The following is a 20,252-nucleotide window of genomic DNA, read 5'->3' as shown; positions in this document are numbered from 1 at the left end:
TAAAAAGGTTTGAATTGGTGCTGGGAGTCGACAAGTCCATGGAGGAGACAGGGCTCATAACCTGTGGAGGAACGATACACGCGGGAGGTTTTACGACACGCTAGAACAAAGGTACGAGTCTCAGTATTCGTTTCGAATCTCTATTAACAATTGTTTGTACCTAGAACAAAGGTACGACTAGATGTACGTCAGCGCTTGCGCTCGAACGTTACAGTGGGACTTGTACTTACGTCTCAGTATTCGTTTCGAATCTGAGACGTTTCGACGAAAACAGCGTCCTCTTATACGGTGAGTCTGCCAGCAATAGCTTTGATGAAAAATATATACTTAAAGAACGAAAAGATTGCCGACGTTGACACGTCGTCGACGTTCTCCGTTTGGAGACGCTCGCACTCGATGTGCTCTATTCTTCGGCCGTATCGTCCTTTCCTTTCTCAGCTCTCTCTCTCTCGGCCTTACTTCCCTCGGACACATCGGCTCTCAACAAAGAGGTAGGCCCATCACATTGTTAGTGGGAGGATGGTAGTGACCCATCGACATCAGATCGATCTCACAGTTTTAACGGCATCCAAAGAGGTATTAAGGTGTACTCTTACTTGACGACATGAACTGACGTGTTCTCAGCGTGGAGAGCACGAAATCGAAATCGAAATGGTGTTTGAAAGTAACCCGGGCTTCGTGTTTCACGATTCACGCGGTTTCGAGGCAGGCGGCAAAGACGAATTCGACAAGGTCAAGGCTTTCATCACTGACCGTTCGACACAAGCCAAAATCGCAAAACGACTCCATGTTATCTGGTAATTGCAACCTATCAATCAAGACATGCGCTTTCTCACGGTTTCAACATAGGTTTTGTATCCCAATGGACGAGGCTTGCAGGTCGTTCACTGCAGGCGAAGAAAAGTTTTTCACTGAGTGCGACACAGCAAGCAGTAAGCTTTTGCATCCTACCCTCATCGATGTTCGACTAATGCGCAGAATCACAATCCTCAGTACCAGTGATCGTATTGTTTACAAAGTTTGATGCGCTATATGGCGTCGAATTTCGAAAGCTGATGAATACAGGAACTTCGCGGAAAGACGCTAAACTACAGGCCCCGAAATGCGCCGAGGAAACATTCACAGATGGTCCACAATTACAGTTTCTCAAGAATGTCCGGTGGCCTCCAAAATGCCACGTATGCCTTCCAAGTAAGCCGGTTTATGGCCTAGTTGCGATACACGATGATCATTGTTCCATCAGATATGAACAAAGATGATGCAGATTGCGGCGCACTGATCGAACAGACGGCTGCAGCTTTGGATGACGAAGCACTCCAGCAATTATTCGTCTCCACCCAGCAGACCAATCTAGAGATCTGCATGAAATATGCGATTCAGAGGTAACTATCCATGATTTCATTTACATGTCACAAGTGATAGCGACTGATATTGTCCAGAATACTCCCAAAACATCTCAAGTCCACAGGAACAACAACATCCGAGAGTCATCAGAAGATGATAATGATGTTAAGCTGCTGGTTTCCGCATCTTTGGGTAAGATTATTGGAAAATTCAAAAGTTGCTCTAATTTACACTGGGCGTTGACTTGCAGCCAGTACGTCTGTCAATCCTTATTCAAAAGCCGTGCTGATCCAAGTCGTTGCCCGCCGTTCGCAGGAAGTGAGTGTGTCGATCCTCGTTCGAGCAACAGCCGTGCTGATCCAAGTCGTTGCCCGCCGTTCGCAGGAAGTGAGTGTGTCGATCCTCGTTCGAGCAACAGCCGTGCTGATCCAAGTCGTTGCCCGCCGTTCGCAGTCTGTGAGTGTGTCGATCCTCGTTCGAGCAACAGCCGTGCTGATCCAAGTCGTTGCCCGCCGTTCGCAGTCTGTGAGTGTGTCGATCCTCGTTCGAGCAACAGCCGTGCTGATCCAAGTCGTTGCCCGCCGTTCGCAGTCTGTGAGTGTGTCGATCCTCGTTCGAGCAACAGCCGTGCTGATCCAAGTCGTTGCCCGCCGTTCGCAGGAAGTGAGTGTGTCGATCCTCGTTCGAGCAACAGCCGTGCTGATCCAAGTCGTTGCCCGCCGTTCGCAGGAAGTGAGTGTGTCGATCCTCGTTCGAGCAACAGCCGTGCTGATCCAAGTCGTTGCCCGCCGTTCGCAGTCTGTGAGTGTGTCGATCCTTGTTCGAGCAACAGCCGTGCTGATCCAAGTCGTTGCCCGCCGTTCGCAGAGAGTGAGTGTGTCGATCCTTGTTCGAGCAGCAGCCGCGCTGATACATCAATAGGAAACACTTAACGACCATGACTGTGTAGAGATACAGTCCAAGTTACTCCCTGTGGTATGTCCAGTTGCTCACAGATTGCACATATTTTCATGTGGCGAATTTGCCAGGCCCCTGGCTTATCACCCCTGGACAACTTTGTTCAGCTCATTTCAGGTGAACTTCGAGGTTACGCCAGGGTTAACCTGCTTATGATTGACCACTTAGCTGTTGTCATTATTTTCGAACGATCTTTCTACATATCCGACGAGCGGCGCAATCTTCAGGACAAGCGGCAGTCTGGTCCCTCTTTTCATGTCGCTCTGGAGCAGTACATACTATCTCTGCATGCAGCTGCTGTCAGGAAATGTGCGAGCGATGCTGTCCAGGCTTATAAAAAAGCTGTGGCTACTGCTCTGAAGGAGAATGCAGAAGTGGAGTTGATCGAGGACGTTCTTAAAATTGCTTTAGATCATCGCCTGCGTATGTTTCACCGTCATGTTGTGGCAGTGATCCCGCTGATCTGCTCGTCTTCAGCAAGACCTTGACGCTAGGCAATGCAACGCGATGTAGATGGTGCTCCGAAGTGGAGCTCAGTGACGTGTCTAGCAGTCGATGTACGTTTCTTGAGTGGTCCATTGAGGTAGTTTCAGGAGGTGGAACTGTATGAAATGCTTGTATGATCAGACAATATGATGCTTTTTACGGCATGGTGTGCGTGTTTGAAGCATGTGGGTCACCCTCAGCTGAGATGGTGGTGAGATTTACTGGGTTTGATGTATCTCCAGAGTCTTTTTGGTCCGATCCAAATACATCGGGTTCGGGTACGTTCTATGTACCATTCTGCTCCACAGCCTATCTCGACTTGCGCCAATATTTCTAAACGCAATACTGTTTTGTCCATCCTTGGAAGAAGTACCAAAGGCCTTTCAGAGCAGGTTTCGTTGTAGGTAGTAACCTGCCTGAAAGCTCGCCTCCACAGGCCCCAGGGAGGCTTCCCCTTACATCCTATTCAGAACTGAGCTACCCACTAACAAGATCGGGCGTGCAACTCATATTGAATTTAGTAGCTTGTTATAGTATACTCAAGAACAAATTTAATCTATCCAAGCCGTGCCGTATCATGAAGTCCATATCATCTTGAGAAACCCAACAAGTATACAGGCCTCTACTATGGAAATAGAAGCGAATAACTACACCATATGGCCATGACTCAGTACTCAGTACCCAACCCATGTCACTGCAATATACTGGTTTGTCGACATTCTACACCGAACTAGCTGAAATCCCCCTTCCTGTGTCCACTGATTTCATTGGTGATAGTTGAGTTGCGATGAAGGTGTCGACGAGACCATTACTCTGTGCGAATGCAGTTACATGTGTCTGCAGGAGGCCTATAAATTTGTCTCGTTACCGAGTGTAGCTCGACCCTCTTGCTGTAGAGAATTTTAGGCTGGCATCGTGGCATCCCACTCAAGGCTTTCCATATCGCATGGAAATCACTTTGAACTGGGTTGCTGAAGCTGAGAGTCATCAACACGACTCTGCCCTTGAGTATGCTCGGAACTTTTCGACGACCATGTGGTGACGCGATCGTCAATCATTTCACGGCGCGAGGCTGCGACTGTTTTTGGTGGTGCATGCTCACCGCCAGTAGATGTAGCGTCATGTGCCACATGTCATGGAAATCTACGACAGGCAGTCGAGTTCATAGAACAGGGCAGTGGTCGCTAGCCTCTCGGCTCAAGACTCTAGTCGAAGACTTCGAGTCAGCCAATCCAAAACTGGCGGACAATTATTTGGGTGAGTTTCTAATGCCGCCTAGAGTTCTGCAACCGTCACCGACAGAGCTGCTGCTGATCGGGCAGCAACAGAGCACAGCGTATAGGAGACTTACACGGCAATGTCCATACAAACATGCGCACCCGTCGAAGTCGATTGTTTCGTCCATCCTGGATGGCTGCTTTGACTTGTAGTCCATCCGTGCACCCCCATGAGACAGTCGCAAAAGACAGATACATATTCACAGCTACGCTGAAGAAATTCAATGACATCAACGAAATCGCATCTGTCACTAAAGCGTAAGGCTATAGTCATATTCGGTCTGCGCACTCTGCGCAATCCAAAGCACAACCGCCGACAGCATCATCGCCACGTTCTGCGACACGTTCGCATAGCCGTAGTAAGTATACTGCTCGGGGTAGTCCATCATGATGTATTTCAGCACGAGAAGGGACTAAAAGAGGTATTGAACATCGAGTAGCGTCAAAGAAAAAACATCGAGGCTTACCACGCTCCCCGCCAGTCCGCCAGCCATGAATGCAAATCCGATAAACAGGAAAAGACGTGCCCTCCACACAGCATTAGAATCTCCATAATCGTCCCCTCTAATCCTATCCTTGTCGATCAAGTTGATGATGACCATGCCAAGGAGCGAGCAGATACCCGGCACCCAATCAGCGAACTGCACATGCACGGGAGGCGGGATTTGGGGTTCATCATAAGGCGGGTGAGCATGCGCAGACAGGATGGCAGCATCGAGGAAAGTCCAGTTTGCAAGCGCGAACTGCGGAAAGGACATGCAGTTAGCGTCAGCAAGGAAGATACAAGAAGCGCACGGACCAAAGCGCCCGCGAGGTAAATACCAATAGTCCGGCGATGCTTTCCCAAGTTCAAGTTGAGGTCTGGAAATGGGTTTAGACACACTCTGCGGGGGTCATAGTCTGAGCGAGGGAGAGACATCATGGGGTGATGGGGACAAGTTTGCTGTTGCGCTGCGTGCTGGTCACAGGCGGTCATCGGATGCGTGGGAAATCACTTGTAAGACACACATATTCGATCAGTGTTGGAACAATCGACGCTCCTCAACCAAGTGGACAGTGAATGGAGTATGCCATGTAGATCTTAGTGTTTGGTATTTCACCGACCCTTTGTATATTTTAGGGTTAGGGTCAAAACGGTTCTGACTCGGAGGAAACCGTCTCCGTGGACACCTCATGTAAGTATGCACTACCTTGACCTCTCCGCAAAAGCTCCAGAGTGAAACGTTCATGAGATTCACTCGTCTACTCTTCCTTCCTACCACAGTAACGACATCGCATTCTAAAAGCTTTCATTCACCACACGTCAACGGTACTGGTCTCCAAAGACTGCATGAAATCTGCTGCGCAACTCGGTAGGTACAACCGCAATAATCTTTAAAGTTACAACAACGGGGTATCTTCGTGAAGTGCGAGGCAGTGCGAATGAGGGTACGTAAATCGTCAAAAGTGGGGCATACTGAGTGAGGGGGATGTGGTAGCGCACGAAGGGTATTGTGCGTGGAACGATGTGAGTATGCACATAAAACCTATGTATAATTACAGCTAATTCAACAACATTGTATCCACAAAAACCAAGATCTAGCACGGAGGAAAAGGTGAGCGCGGTGGATGTGGATGTGATGAAGGGATGATTTTACAGGTGTCCTATGAAATAAAAGTCCAAGACCGATGACGCCCGCATACATCGGTTAAGAGATCAGAATCCGGCAGGTGCCACAAGCATATTTTCAAAGTTGAACAACTGCTCAAACGTATCGTGCCCTTGCGCCTCGAGTGAATATTGGTGCACCTCCATCGACGATCCGTCGAAGGAGCCAGGCAAAAAGTCAATGTTGAATGTCGACGGGTGCTGGCTCATGGACGCCAACTCTCCTCCGCATCCTGGCATACCGAGCTGAATTGGAGGGATAGCACTCAAGTCAAACTCGTCTCCAGCAAGAAGGTCACTGTGACTTTCCCATGCGCCCTGTCCTTCCCAAGAATACTCGGGATACCCGAAGTGCACGTTATCCAGAGGGGATCCAGACATGGGCGAGTCTAGTTCTCCATCATTCATGCAGGACGCTAGATCCTCATGGTACGAGAATGCGGAAGGCATGCAGTTTATGGGCGTATATGGGCCGGAATGCGGGCCGGATGAAGCGGACGCTATTGACGATACTGGAGAAACCATTTGTTGACTGGCTTGCAGCATGGACATGTCGGTGGAAATCGACAGAGGATGAGGCGCAGAGGGGTTCTCGAACATCCCATGGTAGAATCCATTGGCCTTGGGAGCGGTTGTCAGCCCGAACTCGAACTCGGACGTTAATCGGGTACTCACATCAACGCCCGACATATAGGCGTTAGGGTGCGAAAATTGCTGTTGGGGCAAGAAATCAAACTGCGACGCTGATGAGTTCATTCCATGGTCTGGATGCGACGCGCGGCGGCTGATCATTGGCAACAGTGACGGCGATGTCGGACACGAAGGCATGTAGACCGTCGGGACTTGGATTGTCTGCCGAGCAGGTGGGGGAGTAGGAGCGGACGCAGAACGGCCATGCTTCATCACCGTCGGGGGTGACAATGGAAGCACAAACGAGATGCTGCTCTCACAATCCGTCTCGTGTTCAAACTCGCCTCGCTTGCTCTTCTTCCCCTTCTTATCCTTCGACCGCTGGGGGCGATATACGTAATTTGGGTACATCTGCTCGTGCTCCTTCTTTTCCTTCGCCTGCTCCTCCCAGTAGAGACGCTCCTCTGCAGAAAGCGCTTTCCACTGCTGGCTGATTGTTTTTGACAGATCTACTTGTCGCCGCTTCTTAGTTGGGACATCAGCGTATGCTGCTGATACTGCCTCTTCTTGAGCTTGTTGTCGCTCTTCACAGCACTTCCTGCGGAAGAGGATGAAAGTATTTTCAGGGCGCTTGATATAGTCCTTGTCGCCCTTTCTTGGTCTACGCTCGATGTCGCTGCATATCGACGACTTGCGGCGTTTGTGCGATGATGGGGAACTGGGGCCAGAAGATAAGGTGGTGAATGATGATGTCGAGGAGAAGACCAAAGTCGATCCTTGTGAAGTGGACGATGAGGGGGGAAGGGGGGAAAGAGTGCGAACGAGAGTGGGTTGTGAAGGGGTGAGCGCGAGCTGCCGGAGATCTGGCTCAAATGGAGAATTAGCAGGCGACAGGCTTCGCTTTTATCAATAGGGAAAGTGAAGGCACGGGGCGTCAGAGAAATAATAGCCAGGGTAGGCGGTTGGCATCTGTAATCACCTCAAGTGCTGATAGAGGTGAGTGGTTAGGATGAGCTAAGAAGGGTTATCGTCTCGAGGTGAATTTAAAATATGCTCTCACGGTATTTGCAAATCAAAGCTTCCAGGTATAATAGTTTTATATTTGAAGCGCGCGCCTCGATCAACCTACTGGCATCTTTTTTACAACCGTGGGTCGCACAAGTCATATTCCGCCAACATGTAGCTCACTCTCGCACACGCCAGCTTACACACCCAGTACCACCTGAGCGAGCACAACCGTGGCCACCGAGGTGCACGTGCATCGATGTTTGCCATCATTCAAACCATTAAGTTCACTAACCGCTGCTGCATACCATGTGTGCCACTATTACTGAACGCACCAGACACCTGTCGTGACCTTCGCGCACGGTATGTCGGAACTTTTTTTACGGCATTTTAATCCATTAAAATGGCCTAACGACACGGACCTATTATAATACATTATGATCAAACAGTCAGCATTTTGACCCATTTAAGTGCACATCGACATGATGACATAATAGGCATTTTAATGTACCCACCAAGTATCAATGCCCATTTTAATGGTACCCACTGAGTATTAATGCCCATTTTAATGGTACCCACTGAGTTTTAATATGCATATCAACCGAGTCTTAATGCCATCCTAACGAGGTGGTGATGAGCATGCATTGCATATCAATTGTTATTGCGAGATGTCAATACAAATACTAATCTACATTATGATATCGGTAAAAATGACCCTCTCCCCCATCCTTCTTGCTCTGTTTGCTGCTGACCGTCAGTTGTGTTGGGACAATGATAGTTGTGATGAAGGAATATTGAATGATAATGCACGTCACCGGACTTACGAAGTTTCATACTCATCACCGTCCAAGCCTGCTGCCACTAGCTACTCCCTTGTCTTGCATGAATGGCCGGTAACTTAGCTAAGAGACACCCGCTCGCCCGCTTCCCATCGCTCTGGGCATGATTCAGAGTCTAGAACCCGGAAATGTTATCAACAACATCGAACATGGCACATATTACACTACTTACCCATTTATTGTTGCCGAGAATGAGGTGTCCCAACCAGGTCGGCGCAGCAGCAGCAGGGAAGGTGGCGTGGCCAGCAACCGCCACTCCAGTGTTTCCCCATTGTGATCATCCGATTTGCGTGTGTGGCGCAGGAAGTGCATCGGGTTCGGATAGCTCAAGTTCCAATCGATTGTTTTCAGGATGTACCGCTCTGCGAGAAGGATATCGGATTCAGTGTAGGATGAGTCCACGCAGTGAAGGAAGTGCGAGATGGATGGTGCAACAATTTCTTCAACCTTTGGAAGCAATGGAGACACGACGTAATGCCCATGAGTTGAAGTTTAGCGAGGGAGACGACGCGTGCTGACAAGAACCTTTCGACAATGTTCACGCAGAGGAACACAGTCGCATGAAGTAATCAGAACCGTGCATGTACTTACACCAGCCAATTGAGAAGGATTCCACGCATCGACCAGGCCAGCTCTTTTTGCGATGCCATGTATTTCGGATGAGGAAGTGTTATAAGCTTAAGGCGTTTCATTAATTACAACGGAATGATAAAAATATACGGAGACTCGTACCTCGGTCTGCTTCATGTACTTGAAGATCTCGACAACATATTTGCTGACCATCAATGGATCATCGAAATCCTCAGCATCGAGATCGCCCCACTCGTCACCATCGAGGTCAGCTTCAGGTGCCACATCGACATCCAGAACAGCCGCCACTTCTGCCTCGTGTTGCGTTTGCTCGTCTATGTCAGTCTTGGGAGCATCAGAAGACATTACGATCGTCTTGAACTTCCTCCTGTGTCTCGGTCTTTATTAAGACGAGATGGAAAGAAGTTCGTTGAGCAGCCTGAACACGTTGTACCTCCTGGGTGATCACCTGTTGAGTGTTCGCCCCCGACCTGCGGGTCGAAACACATCGCGAGGGTTCAGGAGCCGGTGGGTGATCATTCCGTCCTTAGCAGATTCCAGCGGCCTTGTTCTTGTTGATGTTCTTAGTCGTAACTTCGAATAAAATGAGTCAGCATGTTTTATTGTAGGTTGAAAAATTAATAGACGGACATTTGGGTAGCGCCAGAAGAATGCAGGTCGATTCAGACCATAAATGTTGGCCAAGAAGGAGAAGGAGACAGAGCAACAGTGGAAAGTAAAGCAGACCGTGGAGGATGTTGAGAGTTACTGGTTCTAGTTACAGTGATACAAGGTAACAATATCGTAAATTTATCGACCATTGCTTCCCACGGCCGCATAACTTTATCTTTCCGGCTGTGAGTGTCAACCTTGTAGACAAGGTAATTAGGAACTAGCTGAAAGGTTATCAATATGGCGCATCTGAATTCGCAAACTGGGTATGTGGTAGTGTCTGGTGTGAAGATCAACACCAAACTTCGAGGTGTCGCGCTCATCAGCACTCTGTTCATGATTATGGGTATGTGGGGGCGTCCAGCGTGAAGATCAACGCCAAACTTCGAGGTGTCGCGCTCGTCAGCGCTCCGTTCATGATTATGGGTATGTGGGGGCGTCTGGCATGAAGATAAACGCCAAACTTCAAGGTGTTGTGCTCGTCAGCGCTCCGTTCATGATTATGGGTATGTGGGGGCGTCCAGCGTGAAGATCAACGCCAAACTTCGACGATTATGGGTATGTGGGGGCGTTTGGCTAGTATATGCATGCATTCCGAGTTGAAGGACACCTAAACATTCTCAGATTACAATGGAGCTAAAATCTCGTGTCTGTAGGAATTGTGTGATCAGATCTTGATAGTAAGACTAGGAACACAACTACAAGGTAGGGGACTCTAATTTCATGTTGTTGTGTGACGTGAGGAGCGGCGAATAGTTGTGATATCATTGGCCGACGACTTAGGTTTCTTCTTGCCCCTGGATGTCTTTGCCTGAGATTTGGCAACACCAATAAGCCCAGCGGCTGGTAATGCATCCTCACTCTGATCCTGGGGATTGGCCGAAGTCTCTGCATGCGGTGCCATGGGTGTCGGAATAGGTGGAGTTGAGATAGAAGGTTGTGGAATGACAGCAGGCCCTGGGGCTGCAACTTCAAGTCGAGGAGTGTCGACAGTGAACATAGTAGGTTGCAAGGTTGCGATGGTTGGCGCTGCGGCTACAGTGGCAAGGTGTACATCTTTATTAGCCTGCTCTTGCAAGTTGACATATTCCAATGACTCATTGTTCGAGTCTGAATCGCTGGCATCTAGCGCAGCCATAATGCGATCGAGTGATTCAGTGACGCGCTCCACAGTACACTGAGTGTCATCGGATGGCTGCATCTTTACAGTACTACCGAAGACATATCCATTGATTTCGTCGACAATAGATTTGATGCACTGGTGGGCCCACTTAACAACGAAGAATTTCTTGACTGTCTGAAAGACGGAGTGATATGCGATCGAGGAAATAGCACCAACTCCATCGCCCGAAAATTCCTGGTCCGGAGATAGGATGAATATGATCTACAGGGCGTGATGAGTATCAGCTCAGTATAAATTTAGAGTACTGAAACCTTACTGATGTGACGCCAAATGCAATCAGGCCAGGAGTGCAGCTTGTAAGCTTCCATATCTTGGCATAGGAAGGTGGTCCGCCACGCGCTTTGGAATACAATGACATCTTTCCACATATCGCAACCTTGATAACCTTCGAAACAACATATGAGTAGCTGGGTCTGTTATTGATGAGTAGACTACCTTTGCGATGACGATCCAATTTTTGAAAATTTTCTTCTCATTCACGATGTGGTCAGGGTAAAGTATCGGCGCCTTGAAGATATCATACATCTTTCCCTTGCCTGCTTCCCATCCAATCAAGTCTGTGACCTGCCGGAGGGAAGTACGGTCGTATTTGGAAACGAAATATTCATTAGGCATGTTGAAGATGCCACCTGCAACGGTATGCAGGCTGTTTAGGAATGAAGAGCGAGCTTGCTGCATTCCGCTCCCAAACTAAATGAAGTTTTGGTTAAATTTATAATGATAATATTAATGACTTGAGGTAGGAAAAACTACGCACCTGGTTGAAGAACAGATTTGTTCGCATCTGAGCATGCAACACGTGGTCAATGGATGCATAGAGTTCAGCAACAAGTGCATCCTTTTCTGTAGACCTCTTCGCATAACGATTTGGATTCGAGAGATCGACTAGAGGATCAGGACAGTCTGTTTGAAAAATGACCTTGTCGGGGAGGAACATCTCGGTAGTGAGTGCATACTTTTTGGCCAAGCTTAAAATAAGCTTGTCCGAGTCGATGTCACCCGTCTTCGATGAGTCAGAAGCTACGACGGAGGATGCAGAAGACACAGATGGCGCTACAGATACTTGTGATACAGATGGTACCCTGGATGATGGGCGTTTGCGAGAACGTTTCAGCTGTTGCACAGCAAGAATGTTGTTGCTCTCATTCAGAGACATATTCTGCTGCTGGAGCCGCCCTTGTTGAAGCTGGAGGTATTTAATATACTAATGTATCAAGGCATATGTTAGAATTTAGTATATATGATCTGAATGAAAGCAACAGCGTACCTCTTGGTAGTGCTCGATAGAAGCGTTAACACCCGGTGGAGCCACAGGCCGTTCTTCATCCACCAAGTCTGAGCCTGAATCAGAACTTGAGGATATTGGATTTGAGCCAGAGTCAGACATTTATTATGCAACGGGGAGGAATAGTATGCTCAACGAGCTGGAACCTGAGAGGGTGGGTCACAGGGTGTCGAGTCAAAGCCATCTCGCAGTTGATGCTATTTTATGCAATCTTGAAGTCGGGTGGTGTCGGAGTGAACTCAATGTAATCATACACGCAGTCCAGGTTTGCTGATCAGCTCATTGAGGGCATGAGGCTGTGACCGAAAAAGTCAAATTGAATGGTAAATTACACGCAATGAAGATGTACATAATCATTATCGCAGCACGACGCAGGTCAATGTGTGATATTACACGTTGCAAGTCTACACACTATCATGCGGACAGATCAAGTCTTACGATTCAGATAAAATAAGGTCACTTACGTCTGTAAAACGGTGAATGTTGAGGGCTTGCCATCTTGCCGTGCATGAAAATACTTATCCGATCAAGCTGAGCCTCCCACATGAGGAATTTATTTGAAGGGCGTGTGCTCCAAGATACTCTAATTGAACAGATCGGAATCGAGGTGAGAGTTCATTCTAGGTTCGATGGTCGAGGTGGAACGAATAGAAGTGTAATGGACTCAGCCCGAAGCTTGAAAGTACACGTTTGAGGATTGTTCGTTCCTAATTTGATGCTTATTACAATGAGGTGTAAATGAATCGAGCCTCATTTTTGAACCGAATTGAACTCACTTCGAAGTCACCTCAGTTCAATTGCAACACTACCCTCAACACAGTAGCTCAGTTGTCAGAACTTTCCATCATGGCGCTGAGATGCCCACCTAGCCATATGCTGACAATGTGTAACAATGCTTTTGGAAGATGGTGTTGATACGAGGAATACTGCGGTCCCAGTAGGTACAAGATCTTAGACTTCGAGGGTAAGGCGCCGGTTCTAGCATCGCTTGATACTGTGTCTGAAAACCAATATTAAGTCAATGAATTAGAGGCAATACAACAATACAAGACGAACGTAAGATGGATTCGTCAAATGGTAAGACTCCAATGGCTGATTTCCAGTGCCTGCTCGAGTCGAGAGTGATGGATACGTAGATGCTTGTGGGAATGCGCTACAAGGGAAATTTAAGGTGTTTTTCTACTGACAACTGTAAATAGAGTGTGATGATCACCAAACGAATGCGAAGGTGATATGGAGTAACTCACTTTCAAGTCTGATACATCGGCCCTCTAAGCTACTGGGCATGATAGTGCGATGAAGCAAGACAACAAGATCAAGGATGGGCGGTGGTGGGAGTTATCTGGAAGAACTTCGTCACCTTCAACTGCCGGAAGAGATTCTTTTAGTCATCGCATTCTCAGGTTGACTCTTGAGCTCATTGAGGACGAAACACTTGAGCAACTCGAACAACTTCTGATGTGATATACAAACTTTGACTGGCTGGTTAGGAGGAAGTGCTTCAAGTACCAGTTCTTCACCAGAGATACGTCCTGCGCATGATGCATGCGATCAGAGTGCCAATTATAAGGCTCAGGCGCCCATCATAGAGCGTCACAATAGAAGTGAGGTCGTTCTCGAGAGGCCTGTCCTCACATCGCATCATAAATTCTTCAATTGCCGGAATTGCAGGGAATCTTGGCTGACGAGGTCTTTGGGTGTCGTTCAGAACTGCGTGGAATGTGCAAATGGGTGGGTAGGGCATGGGAAATATCTGTAATACTACCACTAGTACATGTTATTGATCTGCGAAGGAGCATATCAATAAAAGTTTGTTGCAAGCGAAAGATGAGGAGACAAAAACGTACCAACAATACTGATAATAGCTTGCCTCACAATGGTTGAGCGCTAGCCTGGAGTGCCTTGACTCGAAGGAACATGTCAGTGTCCACAGTGTGGATGACGAAGTAATCCCCATCTGTTTCGGGATTTCTGGCGAGAGCAGCTCCCCGAACGATTGACCGAACCGAAATGATTTCAGAAGAAGAGCGAGGTTTGGCTTGCACGCGCCACAATCCCATATCATTATCCCGCCTCCGACGACTATTAGCAATACCGACGTCATATGGCTGAATAAGTGCGAGAGGGAATTCAGTGCCGCCAACCAAACAAGTGAACATGTATACGAGGCGAGCGAAGAATGGTGTGTTTGCAGTGTTCACGATGACGCAGTCGTATCTCGGCGATCCATAGAACTTTGGATTGCATCGGAGTAGGTCTCGGTGCATGCACCAGTCGACTAGTGATTCATAATTGATCCGCAAGAACCTAAACTCTGTTATCTGATAGAAATGCATCAGTATTATCAATTGAATGTAAAGTAAATGTACTGTATCCTCTGCTTGCATGTGAATGCGCCTTCCATCTGGTAATGGAATGTTATTCTGTGGCAGGAAGCCATTTAAGAAGTCGTTTAGCTTCATCCGAAAGTTGGTGAAGGCCCTGTCAGTTCCATGCAAGTGCATGATGTCGGAAAAAGAGTTATTACCCTGCCTTGAACCTAAATGTGCGTGAATAGTAGTAGATTTAGATGTTCCAGCGTCGGAGTCATCCAGTACTTCGTTGGTCTCAGGGTCACAGGTGTCTCGTTGATTGTACTTGTCGAGTTCGTCGAGTTCAGAGCGCATGGATGTCGAAGTTAGAAGCCATTCATCATAGTGTAGAATCTGTAACAATTAAAAACTATTGGTCTGAATCTGCATAACAATATAGTTAAGCAACGAACCTGAGAAGCAACATTCTTGAAATTTGTGCGTTGAAGATAGATTTTTCGTAAAGAGCCATGCATCTTTTCATTTGGCTTGGTACTGTAGTTACGTGTCACACCTTTGGCTAGAATATCGTCGAATGCATGCGAGACCAAGTGTTTCTTTGGAAAGTTCCAATTTTTGTTGGTTTCGGGGTGCGATTGTGCAATATATTCCTAATGAAAAGTCAGACAATTGTCATCGAAAACATCGGAACAACTTACATCCATCATTTCTGAGAACTTTTGCAGTGCCAGCCTTCCAGCTGCGATTGTATCCTCTGTATGTACTTCTAATGAGACATAAATATCAAACTCGACGTAGTAGTGAATGCAACGAAGAAGTAACTGTCCCAGTTTACAGTGGGATGAAGTAAGGATATCCTGTGCCGCAAAAACGATCATCTAAGTTTGTGTAAGTACCTAAAATCATTTATGATGGTGCAGACAAACCTTGGACAGATCACCGAGAACAGAACCATCAGTGAAATCAACTGCGACGACAGATGAAAAATGTGTTAAATTAGGCCATCGTGGAAGTTCATCGAAGCTAAGACACTGAGTCAGAAGTAGTGTCAATGTATTATAGCCACAATACATACTTTTTATCGAGTTTGACAGCCGCTTCACGCCCGAGGTCCAAAATCCAAAACTTTACTTCCTTCCACAAATGGTCACCCCATAATCCTTCCTCGTTTGTATGCAGGCGGTCGAAAGAAAGTGCACGATGAACATCGACATGAAGGATTCTCGAGAAGACATTCTAACAATTGAATTACATCAGCAAACTTGTCAATAGTAATAGATATAACAGCAGAAATGGTAAAATGGGAAGGAAGTGAAGTTTTTCATACGAGGTCGTGAATTGTTTGAAATACAAGTCAATCATTGTAAGAGGAAGGGTAAGTTGGGAGGGAAATGCATACCTCAACGTTTCGAAGCGAGAAAGCCTTTAGATGATCCTCTTTTTCCTTCTCAGACGGCTTTGATCTTGCAGTGCGGAGTATGTCTTCAGATTGGTGGCTTGTGCGCAGCTCATGGGTACGGAGAATGGACTGCTCGTCTTGTGGAACCAAACAAACTGGACACGGAAATTTTCCCTTAAGCCCACGGATCAATGCCATGATACATCTATAATTTGTACATGAGCAGCTCACAATAGTTAACTTGTAGTACTAGTATGACTTACTGTTCTTCGTAATCGGCACTTAAGATTAAAATGAGGGGCCAGAGATGACGTCGGATTCCGTCTCCGCATTCAAACCAATAGCCTGTATTTGAGTGCTTCGCAACCGAGGCCAGAAGCTGGTAGAAGGATGTATGCCAGACAGCATTTTTAAAGTCTACATAGTTCTTCTTTTTCGCATGTTCTTGATCCTCAACAATCTGAATTAATATAATGGCAGTCAGCATTACTATGAACTGAACAAGCTTGTCAGTATACTAACAATGGGCAGCCAGCCAACGACACGACCACCTCCTAGGGCAGTATTACTGTTACGAATATGAACCGGTAGGTTAGCGATGCGCGCAATGATTGGATAGCCTTTTTGGCTCCCAAATGACGATAGTTTACTCTTGTCCGCATAGAGGATGAATGCCAGTGGTTTTGCATCGGGCGGAAGCTGCGACTACAATTACAACAGTTTTGTAGCATATTATTAATTTAAAGAAACAAACAATAGATCAAATGTCGAAACATACTTGTGCCTTCCAAAACGCATCGGCAGTCCATGGTTCATCAATAAAACGTACAAATCTTTCTCCGTTGAATTTCGAGAGACATTGAGCATCAAATACAAAATGAGGTGCGAGACGTTTGTCTCGCAACAAGTCAAGGACCCAATCCCAGAGAGGGCGGTAGTGCATGTCGAATTCGCGCACTTCATTTCCGAGGGGAACAGACACTGCATCGTTCTGAAACTATGCACTAATGATCAGCTTATGGTAATGTACTAGTAGTAGCTACACGAGACAACACTTACTCTAGTATAACGTTGCGAAGCAAGGTCCCAGAGGGAGCGGACTTCATCATGATTATGCAGTGTGAACGTGTCATTGCCACTAGCAGATCGATGTATGAGATTGATAAGGCGATTGGTTTGATCCTTTGTCATCGCAGCTTCGAGTGCAATCTCTGCTACTTTGAAATCAAGCCGTGTGCGGAATGGCTCCCATGGCGAGTCGTTACGAGGTACATAGTCTTCTGTTGGGCAGCTGCGAGAGAACTCAGAGAAGCGATGCACGGTAGAAGGAATTTGGCTGTGAGGATGATGCTCGACTTTGATATCGTCAAGCTCGTGCGCAGGCTGATTGAGATCAGGATTGGACTCGTTGGGACCAGGATCGGGCTCGTTGGGACCAGGATCGGGTTCATTGGGACCAGGATCGGGTTCGTTGGGACCAGGATCGGGCTCGTTGGGACCAGGATCTGGTTCATTGGGACCAGGATCGGTTTGGTGGAAGTCAGGTAATGGGTCCGCCGGAGGGTATTGGCGAGGTGAAGACCCTCGCATAACTGATACTGTTAGTCTCAGTATAACACTAATCAAATTGAATCAAACGTACCAATGTCTGAGTCTGCGGCCCATATCGCGGTGGCATTCACTGTGTTGCGAGAAGAAAATTCTAAACCATAGTACTATTGTTAAAATATGAGTGCTCACCTGCAGATGATTGCGCATCCTCCAAACGTTGTAAATTATTACGAATTTTGCGACGCTGCCTTCGAAGTTCTGTAAAAAAAATTATCAACCATCTATCAAGTACATCATTGAAAGACAACTGATTCGAGTGCTCACCTTTCTTTTCGGCTTTCTGAACTATGCTAACAAACTCCTCATCTTCCTGCCGTTCCCGTTCCTTCTTCGCGCAAGACCTCGAATGGGATCCTAACCCACGCGCACGCACATTCACTCCACATCGATCACACGTCACAAGGTCTGATGCTCGTTGTTTTGACTTAGGCATTGATGTCAAGTAGCAAACGAGCAACGAGCAAGCTGATAGTGATCATATAATATTAGAGTGAGAGCGTAAAGCTGCGAGTAACGGAGTGCATACCGAGGACCAAGCGTCAAAGCCCGTCAGGAATACAGACAATGATTGAGGAGATGATATGTTTCGTTTAAACAAATTGGATATGCTTGGAAGAATTGTTGAGCAGAAGAACGACGAGTTTTGGATAGGGAAGACGTTTGGACTGACTGTAGACTTCGGATAGACGATGGGAGTGAACAAAAGTTGTTGTTATCGATGGTATGCGAGAGAATAAGATTATAAATCAAAGTGACAAGACGGTCCAGGGCTCAGTTCAGTTGAGAATAAAGAAGACAAATGAGACTGGAAAAGAGGCGTACAGTGTCGGAATCGAAAAAGAGGCGTACAGAGTCAGAACCGTTGATGCAGCATGTGTCGCCTCGCCTAGGTATAAGTCATATCAGTAATCCGAATCAGAATTGCATCAGCATGATATTCAAACTCCGCTTAAGGCGTCGTAATGAGGTCGTAATGAGGGTCAAAATCATTTTGAGCCTGATTGTAACGCGTGACCATTATGATGCCGGTAAAAAATCTCCGACATAGGCAACAAATATGAATGGTGTTCTGTGGTGGCCATGTCTAGAGGCATCCTGCCTCCCTACACAAGTTATACCCGCTTCCGAATAACGCAATGCACTCCGTGGCGGAAGCGCTTGTCCTTGCCTCTATCCGCTGCCCGAGGATACTCTTTCCTCACAAATGCCACCCGCACCTATTCCCGAAGGCATATCACATCCTAGCATCCCCGTCAAGACGTCTACCTTCACCTCTCATATTCCATATACCTGGCTTCTGTACCCTGCACCGCATCACAGACTATGCCCAACACATCCCATCAACAACTAGCTCTACATCTCTAACGATCTCACGCAAGGCTCACTCGCGTCGGTCAAGTCGATCTCCATTACTACCTTCAATACCCGCGCATTCTTCCTCCTCATCACAACCTATTCTTCATACTCCTCCCCTCCCAATACCTTCGGCGTTCATAAACCAGCCACCGCAGTCCATAATCGAGGCTCTTCAGGTTGCCATCGACACGCGCTTAACGACCCTTGCTACCAAAACTCGCCCGTCGCTTCCGTTCATAAGCTTTCTCCTACTCTCAAACATAGTACCAAAGTTCGCGTGGTATCTGATGATTTGGCGAGCAATCAGTCTTTATCTGCGCAAAGAGGGTCTTCTGCTCTGCCCAAGGTTGTCTTGCCTTCTATGCTCGATTTCCTTAATTCCAGTGAACGTGAACAGTGAGTCCATGTTGCCATTGTTCTTTGTGTGTAAGGCTGATGATGTAGACTAGCATTTTCGGCTGCATCGCAGAATGCCAAGACGAGAGCGTCCAGCACGTTGCTCCGTCTAACATCAAATATTCATGGCACCAAGTGCTGTTTCAAGACGGGTAACTTGATGCTGTCCTCGTGTCCAGGAAGGAAGGGTACGTTTTACTCAAGGCTCGAGGGCATTCGCTGACTAGCGTCAAAACGGTTACTAGTGCGCTTCGCAGGTCAGGTCAGAGGGCGTAGCGCCGTTTGTCGAGATCTCGACACTGATCTACGGCGCATAAGCCAAGTCAGGGCCCGCTATATTGTCTGGTCAGTTGATGTATTGGTGTGCCATGTGCTTAGTTGACTGTTCTGTAGTTGTCTCGCTGACGAGGAGCTCGATTTTCTTGGAATATGATGGTCAAACTACGTGAGCTCTGCGCATCGGGCAGGAATGGACATCCTTCGGTAAGTACTGCGTCTGCTGAGTCATTCTGCTGCTCACTTTCATTATACCACTACCTGAAAGCCTTGCTTCACTATCGCCCCAGTCATTAGACGAATCCCTGATAAAAACTATCAACAATTGCGTGGTGCAAGTATACTTGTGCACTGTCGTGGGGCTTGGGTAGGGCAGGCCTCGTAGCCTGCTGCTGGGTACTAAAAATCCGCTTGTGCGGATGGATCAATGTAGACGACCTATCACCGAACCCAGCAGAAGGCGCCGATGGCCTGGAGAACTATGTGAGGAAGGATATTTTACAACTCGTCGAGCGCGCGATCACTGTTTAGTAGCAGCTTGTGTTTGGAGGCTTCCCGCACATCGTAATACACAGTTGCAGTCAATGGGGGGACCCTGCATAACTTATTCCCGCTACAGGTCGTTAAAACAACACGCGACACTAAATTTGCCTCTAACCATTTAATTGTTCTCGTGGGATGCAAAAACTGATCAAGATAAAACGCGATGACGCTTACACAAGTTTGTCCGGTAGAATATCAAATGAGAACCTGCACCCCGCCCCATTCCAACACCCTGAACAAGTCACATCACCAGCTCTCGTAGGATCAACTTCAACTACATCCTACATCCACCCACCAAGCAACGTCGTTCTCTGCTTGCAGTTGTGCATTGAGCCAATTTGCTAGGTGCTTCTTACAGATACTTTTGAACAACATGCATATGCGAGTCACGACGTCAGATTGCGGAGAAATGTTCAAAGAAGTGGCGCGTTCGTATGCCGCTTGAGGAACAAATCGGATGGCA

At 47.3% G+C, this 20,252-nt stretch overlaps 8 protein-coding genes across 8 annotated transcripts; 3 read left to right on the top strand and 5 right to left on the bottom strand.

Moving 5' to 3' along the window:
* Nucleotides 1-651: 651 nt before the first annotated feature.
* F5891DRAFT_1258848 (uncharacterized protein) lies at nucleotides 652-1,388 on the top strand (the record flags this gene model as incomplete). The annotated part of the gene is made up of 4 exons (XM_041370106.1): nucleotides 652-797; nucleotides 850-932; nucleotides 994-1,178; nucleotides 1,213-1,388. The coding sequence occupies 4 exons, from the start codon at nucleotides 652-654 to the stop codon at nucleotides 1,384-1,386; spliced, it is 588 nt and encodes a 195-aa protein (XP_041219073.1).
* Nucleotides 1,389-2,297: 909 nt separating this feature from the next.
* Nucleotides 2,298-2,950, top strand: F5891DRAFT_1116835 (uncharacterized protein). Its single transcript, XM_041363805.1, has 2 exons — nucleotides 2,298-2,723; nucleotides 2,779-2,950. Exons 1-2 carry the CDS (start codon nucleotides 2,322-2,324, stop codon nucleotides 2,812-2,814), a joined length of 438 nt encoding a protein of 145 aa, XP_041219072.1. The 5' UTR covers nucleotides 2,298-2,321; the 3' UTR covers nucleotides 2,815-2,950.
* Nucleotides 2,951-4,260: 1,310 nt separating this feature from the next.
* F5891DRAFT_1066453 (uncharacterized protein) lies at nucleotides 4,261-5,149 on the bottom strand. Its single transcript, XM_041363104.1, is given in 4 exon segments — nucleotides 4,261-4,285; nucleotides 4,296-4,477; nucleotides 4,532-4,807; nucleotides 4,864-5,149. The coding sequence occupies 3 exon segments, from the start codon at nucleotides 5,038-5,040 to the stop codon at nucleotides 4,316-4,318; spliced, it is 615 nt and encodes a 204-aa protein (XP_041219071.1). The 5' UTR covers nucleotides 5,041-5,149; the 3' UTR covers nucleotides 4,261-4,285; nucleotides 4,296-4,315.
* Nucleotides 5,150-5,760: 611 nt separating this feature from the next.
* F5891DRAFT_1131249 (uncharacterized protein) lies at nucleotides 5,761-7,604 on the bottom strand (the record flags this gene model as incomplete). Its single annotated transcript, XM_041364644.1, has 4 exons — nucleotides 5,761-6,363; nucleotides 6,388-7,205; nucleotides 7,235-7,311; nucleotides 7,555-7,604. The coding sequence occupies 4 exons, from the start codon at nucleotides 7,602-7,604 to the stop codon at nucleotides 5,761-5,763; spliced, it is 1,548 nt and encodes a 515-aa protein (XP_041219070.1).
* Nucleotides 7,605-8,463: 859 nt separating this feature from the next.
* F5891DRAFT_985843 (uncharacterized protein) lies at nucleotides 8,464-9,122 on the bottom strand (the record flags this gene model as incomplete). Its single annotated transcript, XM_041377658.1, has 3 exons — nucleotides 8,464-8,548; nucleotides 8,778-8,863; nucleotides 8,919-9,122. 3 exons carry the CDS (start codon nucleotides 9,120-9,122, stop codon nucleotides 8,464-8,466), a joined length of 375 nt encoding a protein of 124 aa, XP_041219069.1.
* A 1,396-nt stretch (nucleotides 9,123-10,518) lies between these two features.
* On the bottom strand, nucleotides 10,519-11,277 carry F5891DRAFT_923955 (uncharacterized protein; the record flags this gene model as incomplete). The annotated part of the gene is made up of 3 exons (XM_041373839.1): nucleotides 10,519-10,812; nucleotides 10,868-10,996; nucleotides 11,047-11,277. Coding segments are annotated over 3 exons (654 nt in total), but the record flags the coding sequence as incomplete, so codon positions are not given.
* A 2,490-nt stretch (nucleotides 11,278-13,767) lies between these two features.
* F5891DRAFT_962919 (uncharacterized protein) lies at nucleotides 13,768-17,197 on the bottom strand (the record flags this gene model as incomplete). The annotated part of the gene is made up of 11 exons (XM_041375951.1): nucleotides 13,768-14,217; nucleotides 14,266-14,601; nucleotides 14,661-14,858; nucleotides 14,907-15,086; nucleotides 15,135-15,231; nucleotides 15,284-15,444; nucleotides 15,608-15,812; nucleotides 15,871-16,067; nucleotides 16,130-16,312; nucleotides 16,386-16,604; nucleotides 16,667-17,197. The coding sequence occupies 11 exons, from the start codon at nucleotides 17,195-17,197 to the stop codon at nucleotides 13,768-13,770; spliced, it is 2,757 nt and encodes a 918-aa protein (XP_041219067.1).
* A 1,157-nt stretch (nucleotides 17,198-18,354) lies between these two features.
* On the top strand, nucleotides 18,355-19,883 carry F5891DRAFT_1176441 (uncharacterized protein; the record flags this gene model as incomplete). The annotated part of the gene is made up of 5 exons (XM_041365763.1): nucleotides 18,355-18,806; nucleotides 18,839-18,970; nucleotides 19,019-19,158; nucleotides 19,216-19,315; nucleotides 19,364-19,883. The coding sequence occupies 5 exons, from the start codon at nucleotides 18,355-18,357 to the stop codon at nucleotides 19,401-19,403; spliced, it is 864 nt and encodes a 287-aa protein (XP_041219066.1). The 3' UTR covers nucleotides 19,404-19,883.
* Between the last annotated feature and the right edge of the window lie 369 nt (nucleotides 19,884-20,252).

The sequence above is a fragment of the Suillus fuscotomentosus genome (genome assembly GCF_016647785.1).
Source record: "Suillus fuscotomentosus strain FC203 chromosome Unknown F5891scaffold_98, whole genome shotgun sequence".
Classification (NCBI taxonomy): domain Eukaryota; kingdom Fungi; phylum Basidiomycota; class Agaricomycetes; order Boletales; family Suillaceae; genus Suillus; species Suillus fuscotomentosus.
The sequence above is the reverse complement of the archived record's forward strand: the minus strand, read 5'-3'. Positions and strand labels throughout refer to the sequence as shown.

Excerpts from the sequence above, each read along its gene's own strand:
- F5891DRAFT_1066453 (XM_041363104.1), bottom strand. The coding sequence starts at position 5,040 with ATGACCGCCTGTGACCAGCACGCAGCGCAACAGCAAACTTGTCCCCAT. Across the intron at positions 4,808-4,863 it reads TTTACCTCGCGGGCGCTTTG|TTCGCGCTTGCAAACTGGAC; the intron begins GTCCGTGCGCTT and ends TCCTTTCCGCAG. Across the intron at positions 4,478-4,531 it reads GCGGACTGGCGGGGAGCGTG|TCCCTTCTCGTGCTGAAATA; the intron begins GTAAGCCTCGAT and ends TACCTCTTTTAG.
- F5891DRAFT_1116835 (XM_041363805.1), top strand. The coding sequence starts at position 2,322 with ATGTCCAGTTGCTCACAGATTGCACATATTTTCATGTGGCGAATTTGC. Across the intron at positions 2,724-2,778 it reads TTGCTTTAGATCATCGCCTG|CAAGACCTTGACGCTAGGCA; the intron begins CGTATGTTTCAC and ends GCTCGTCTTCAG.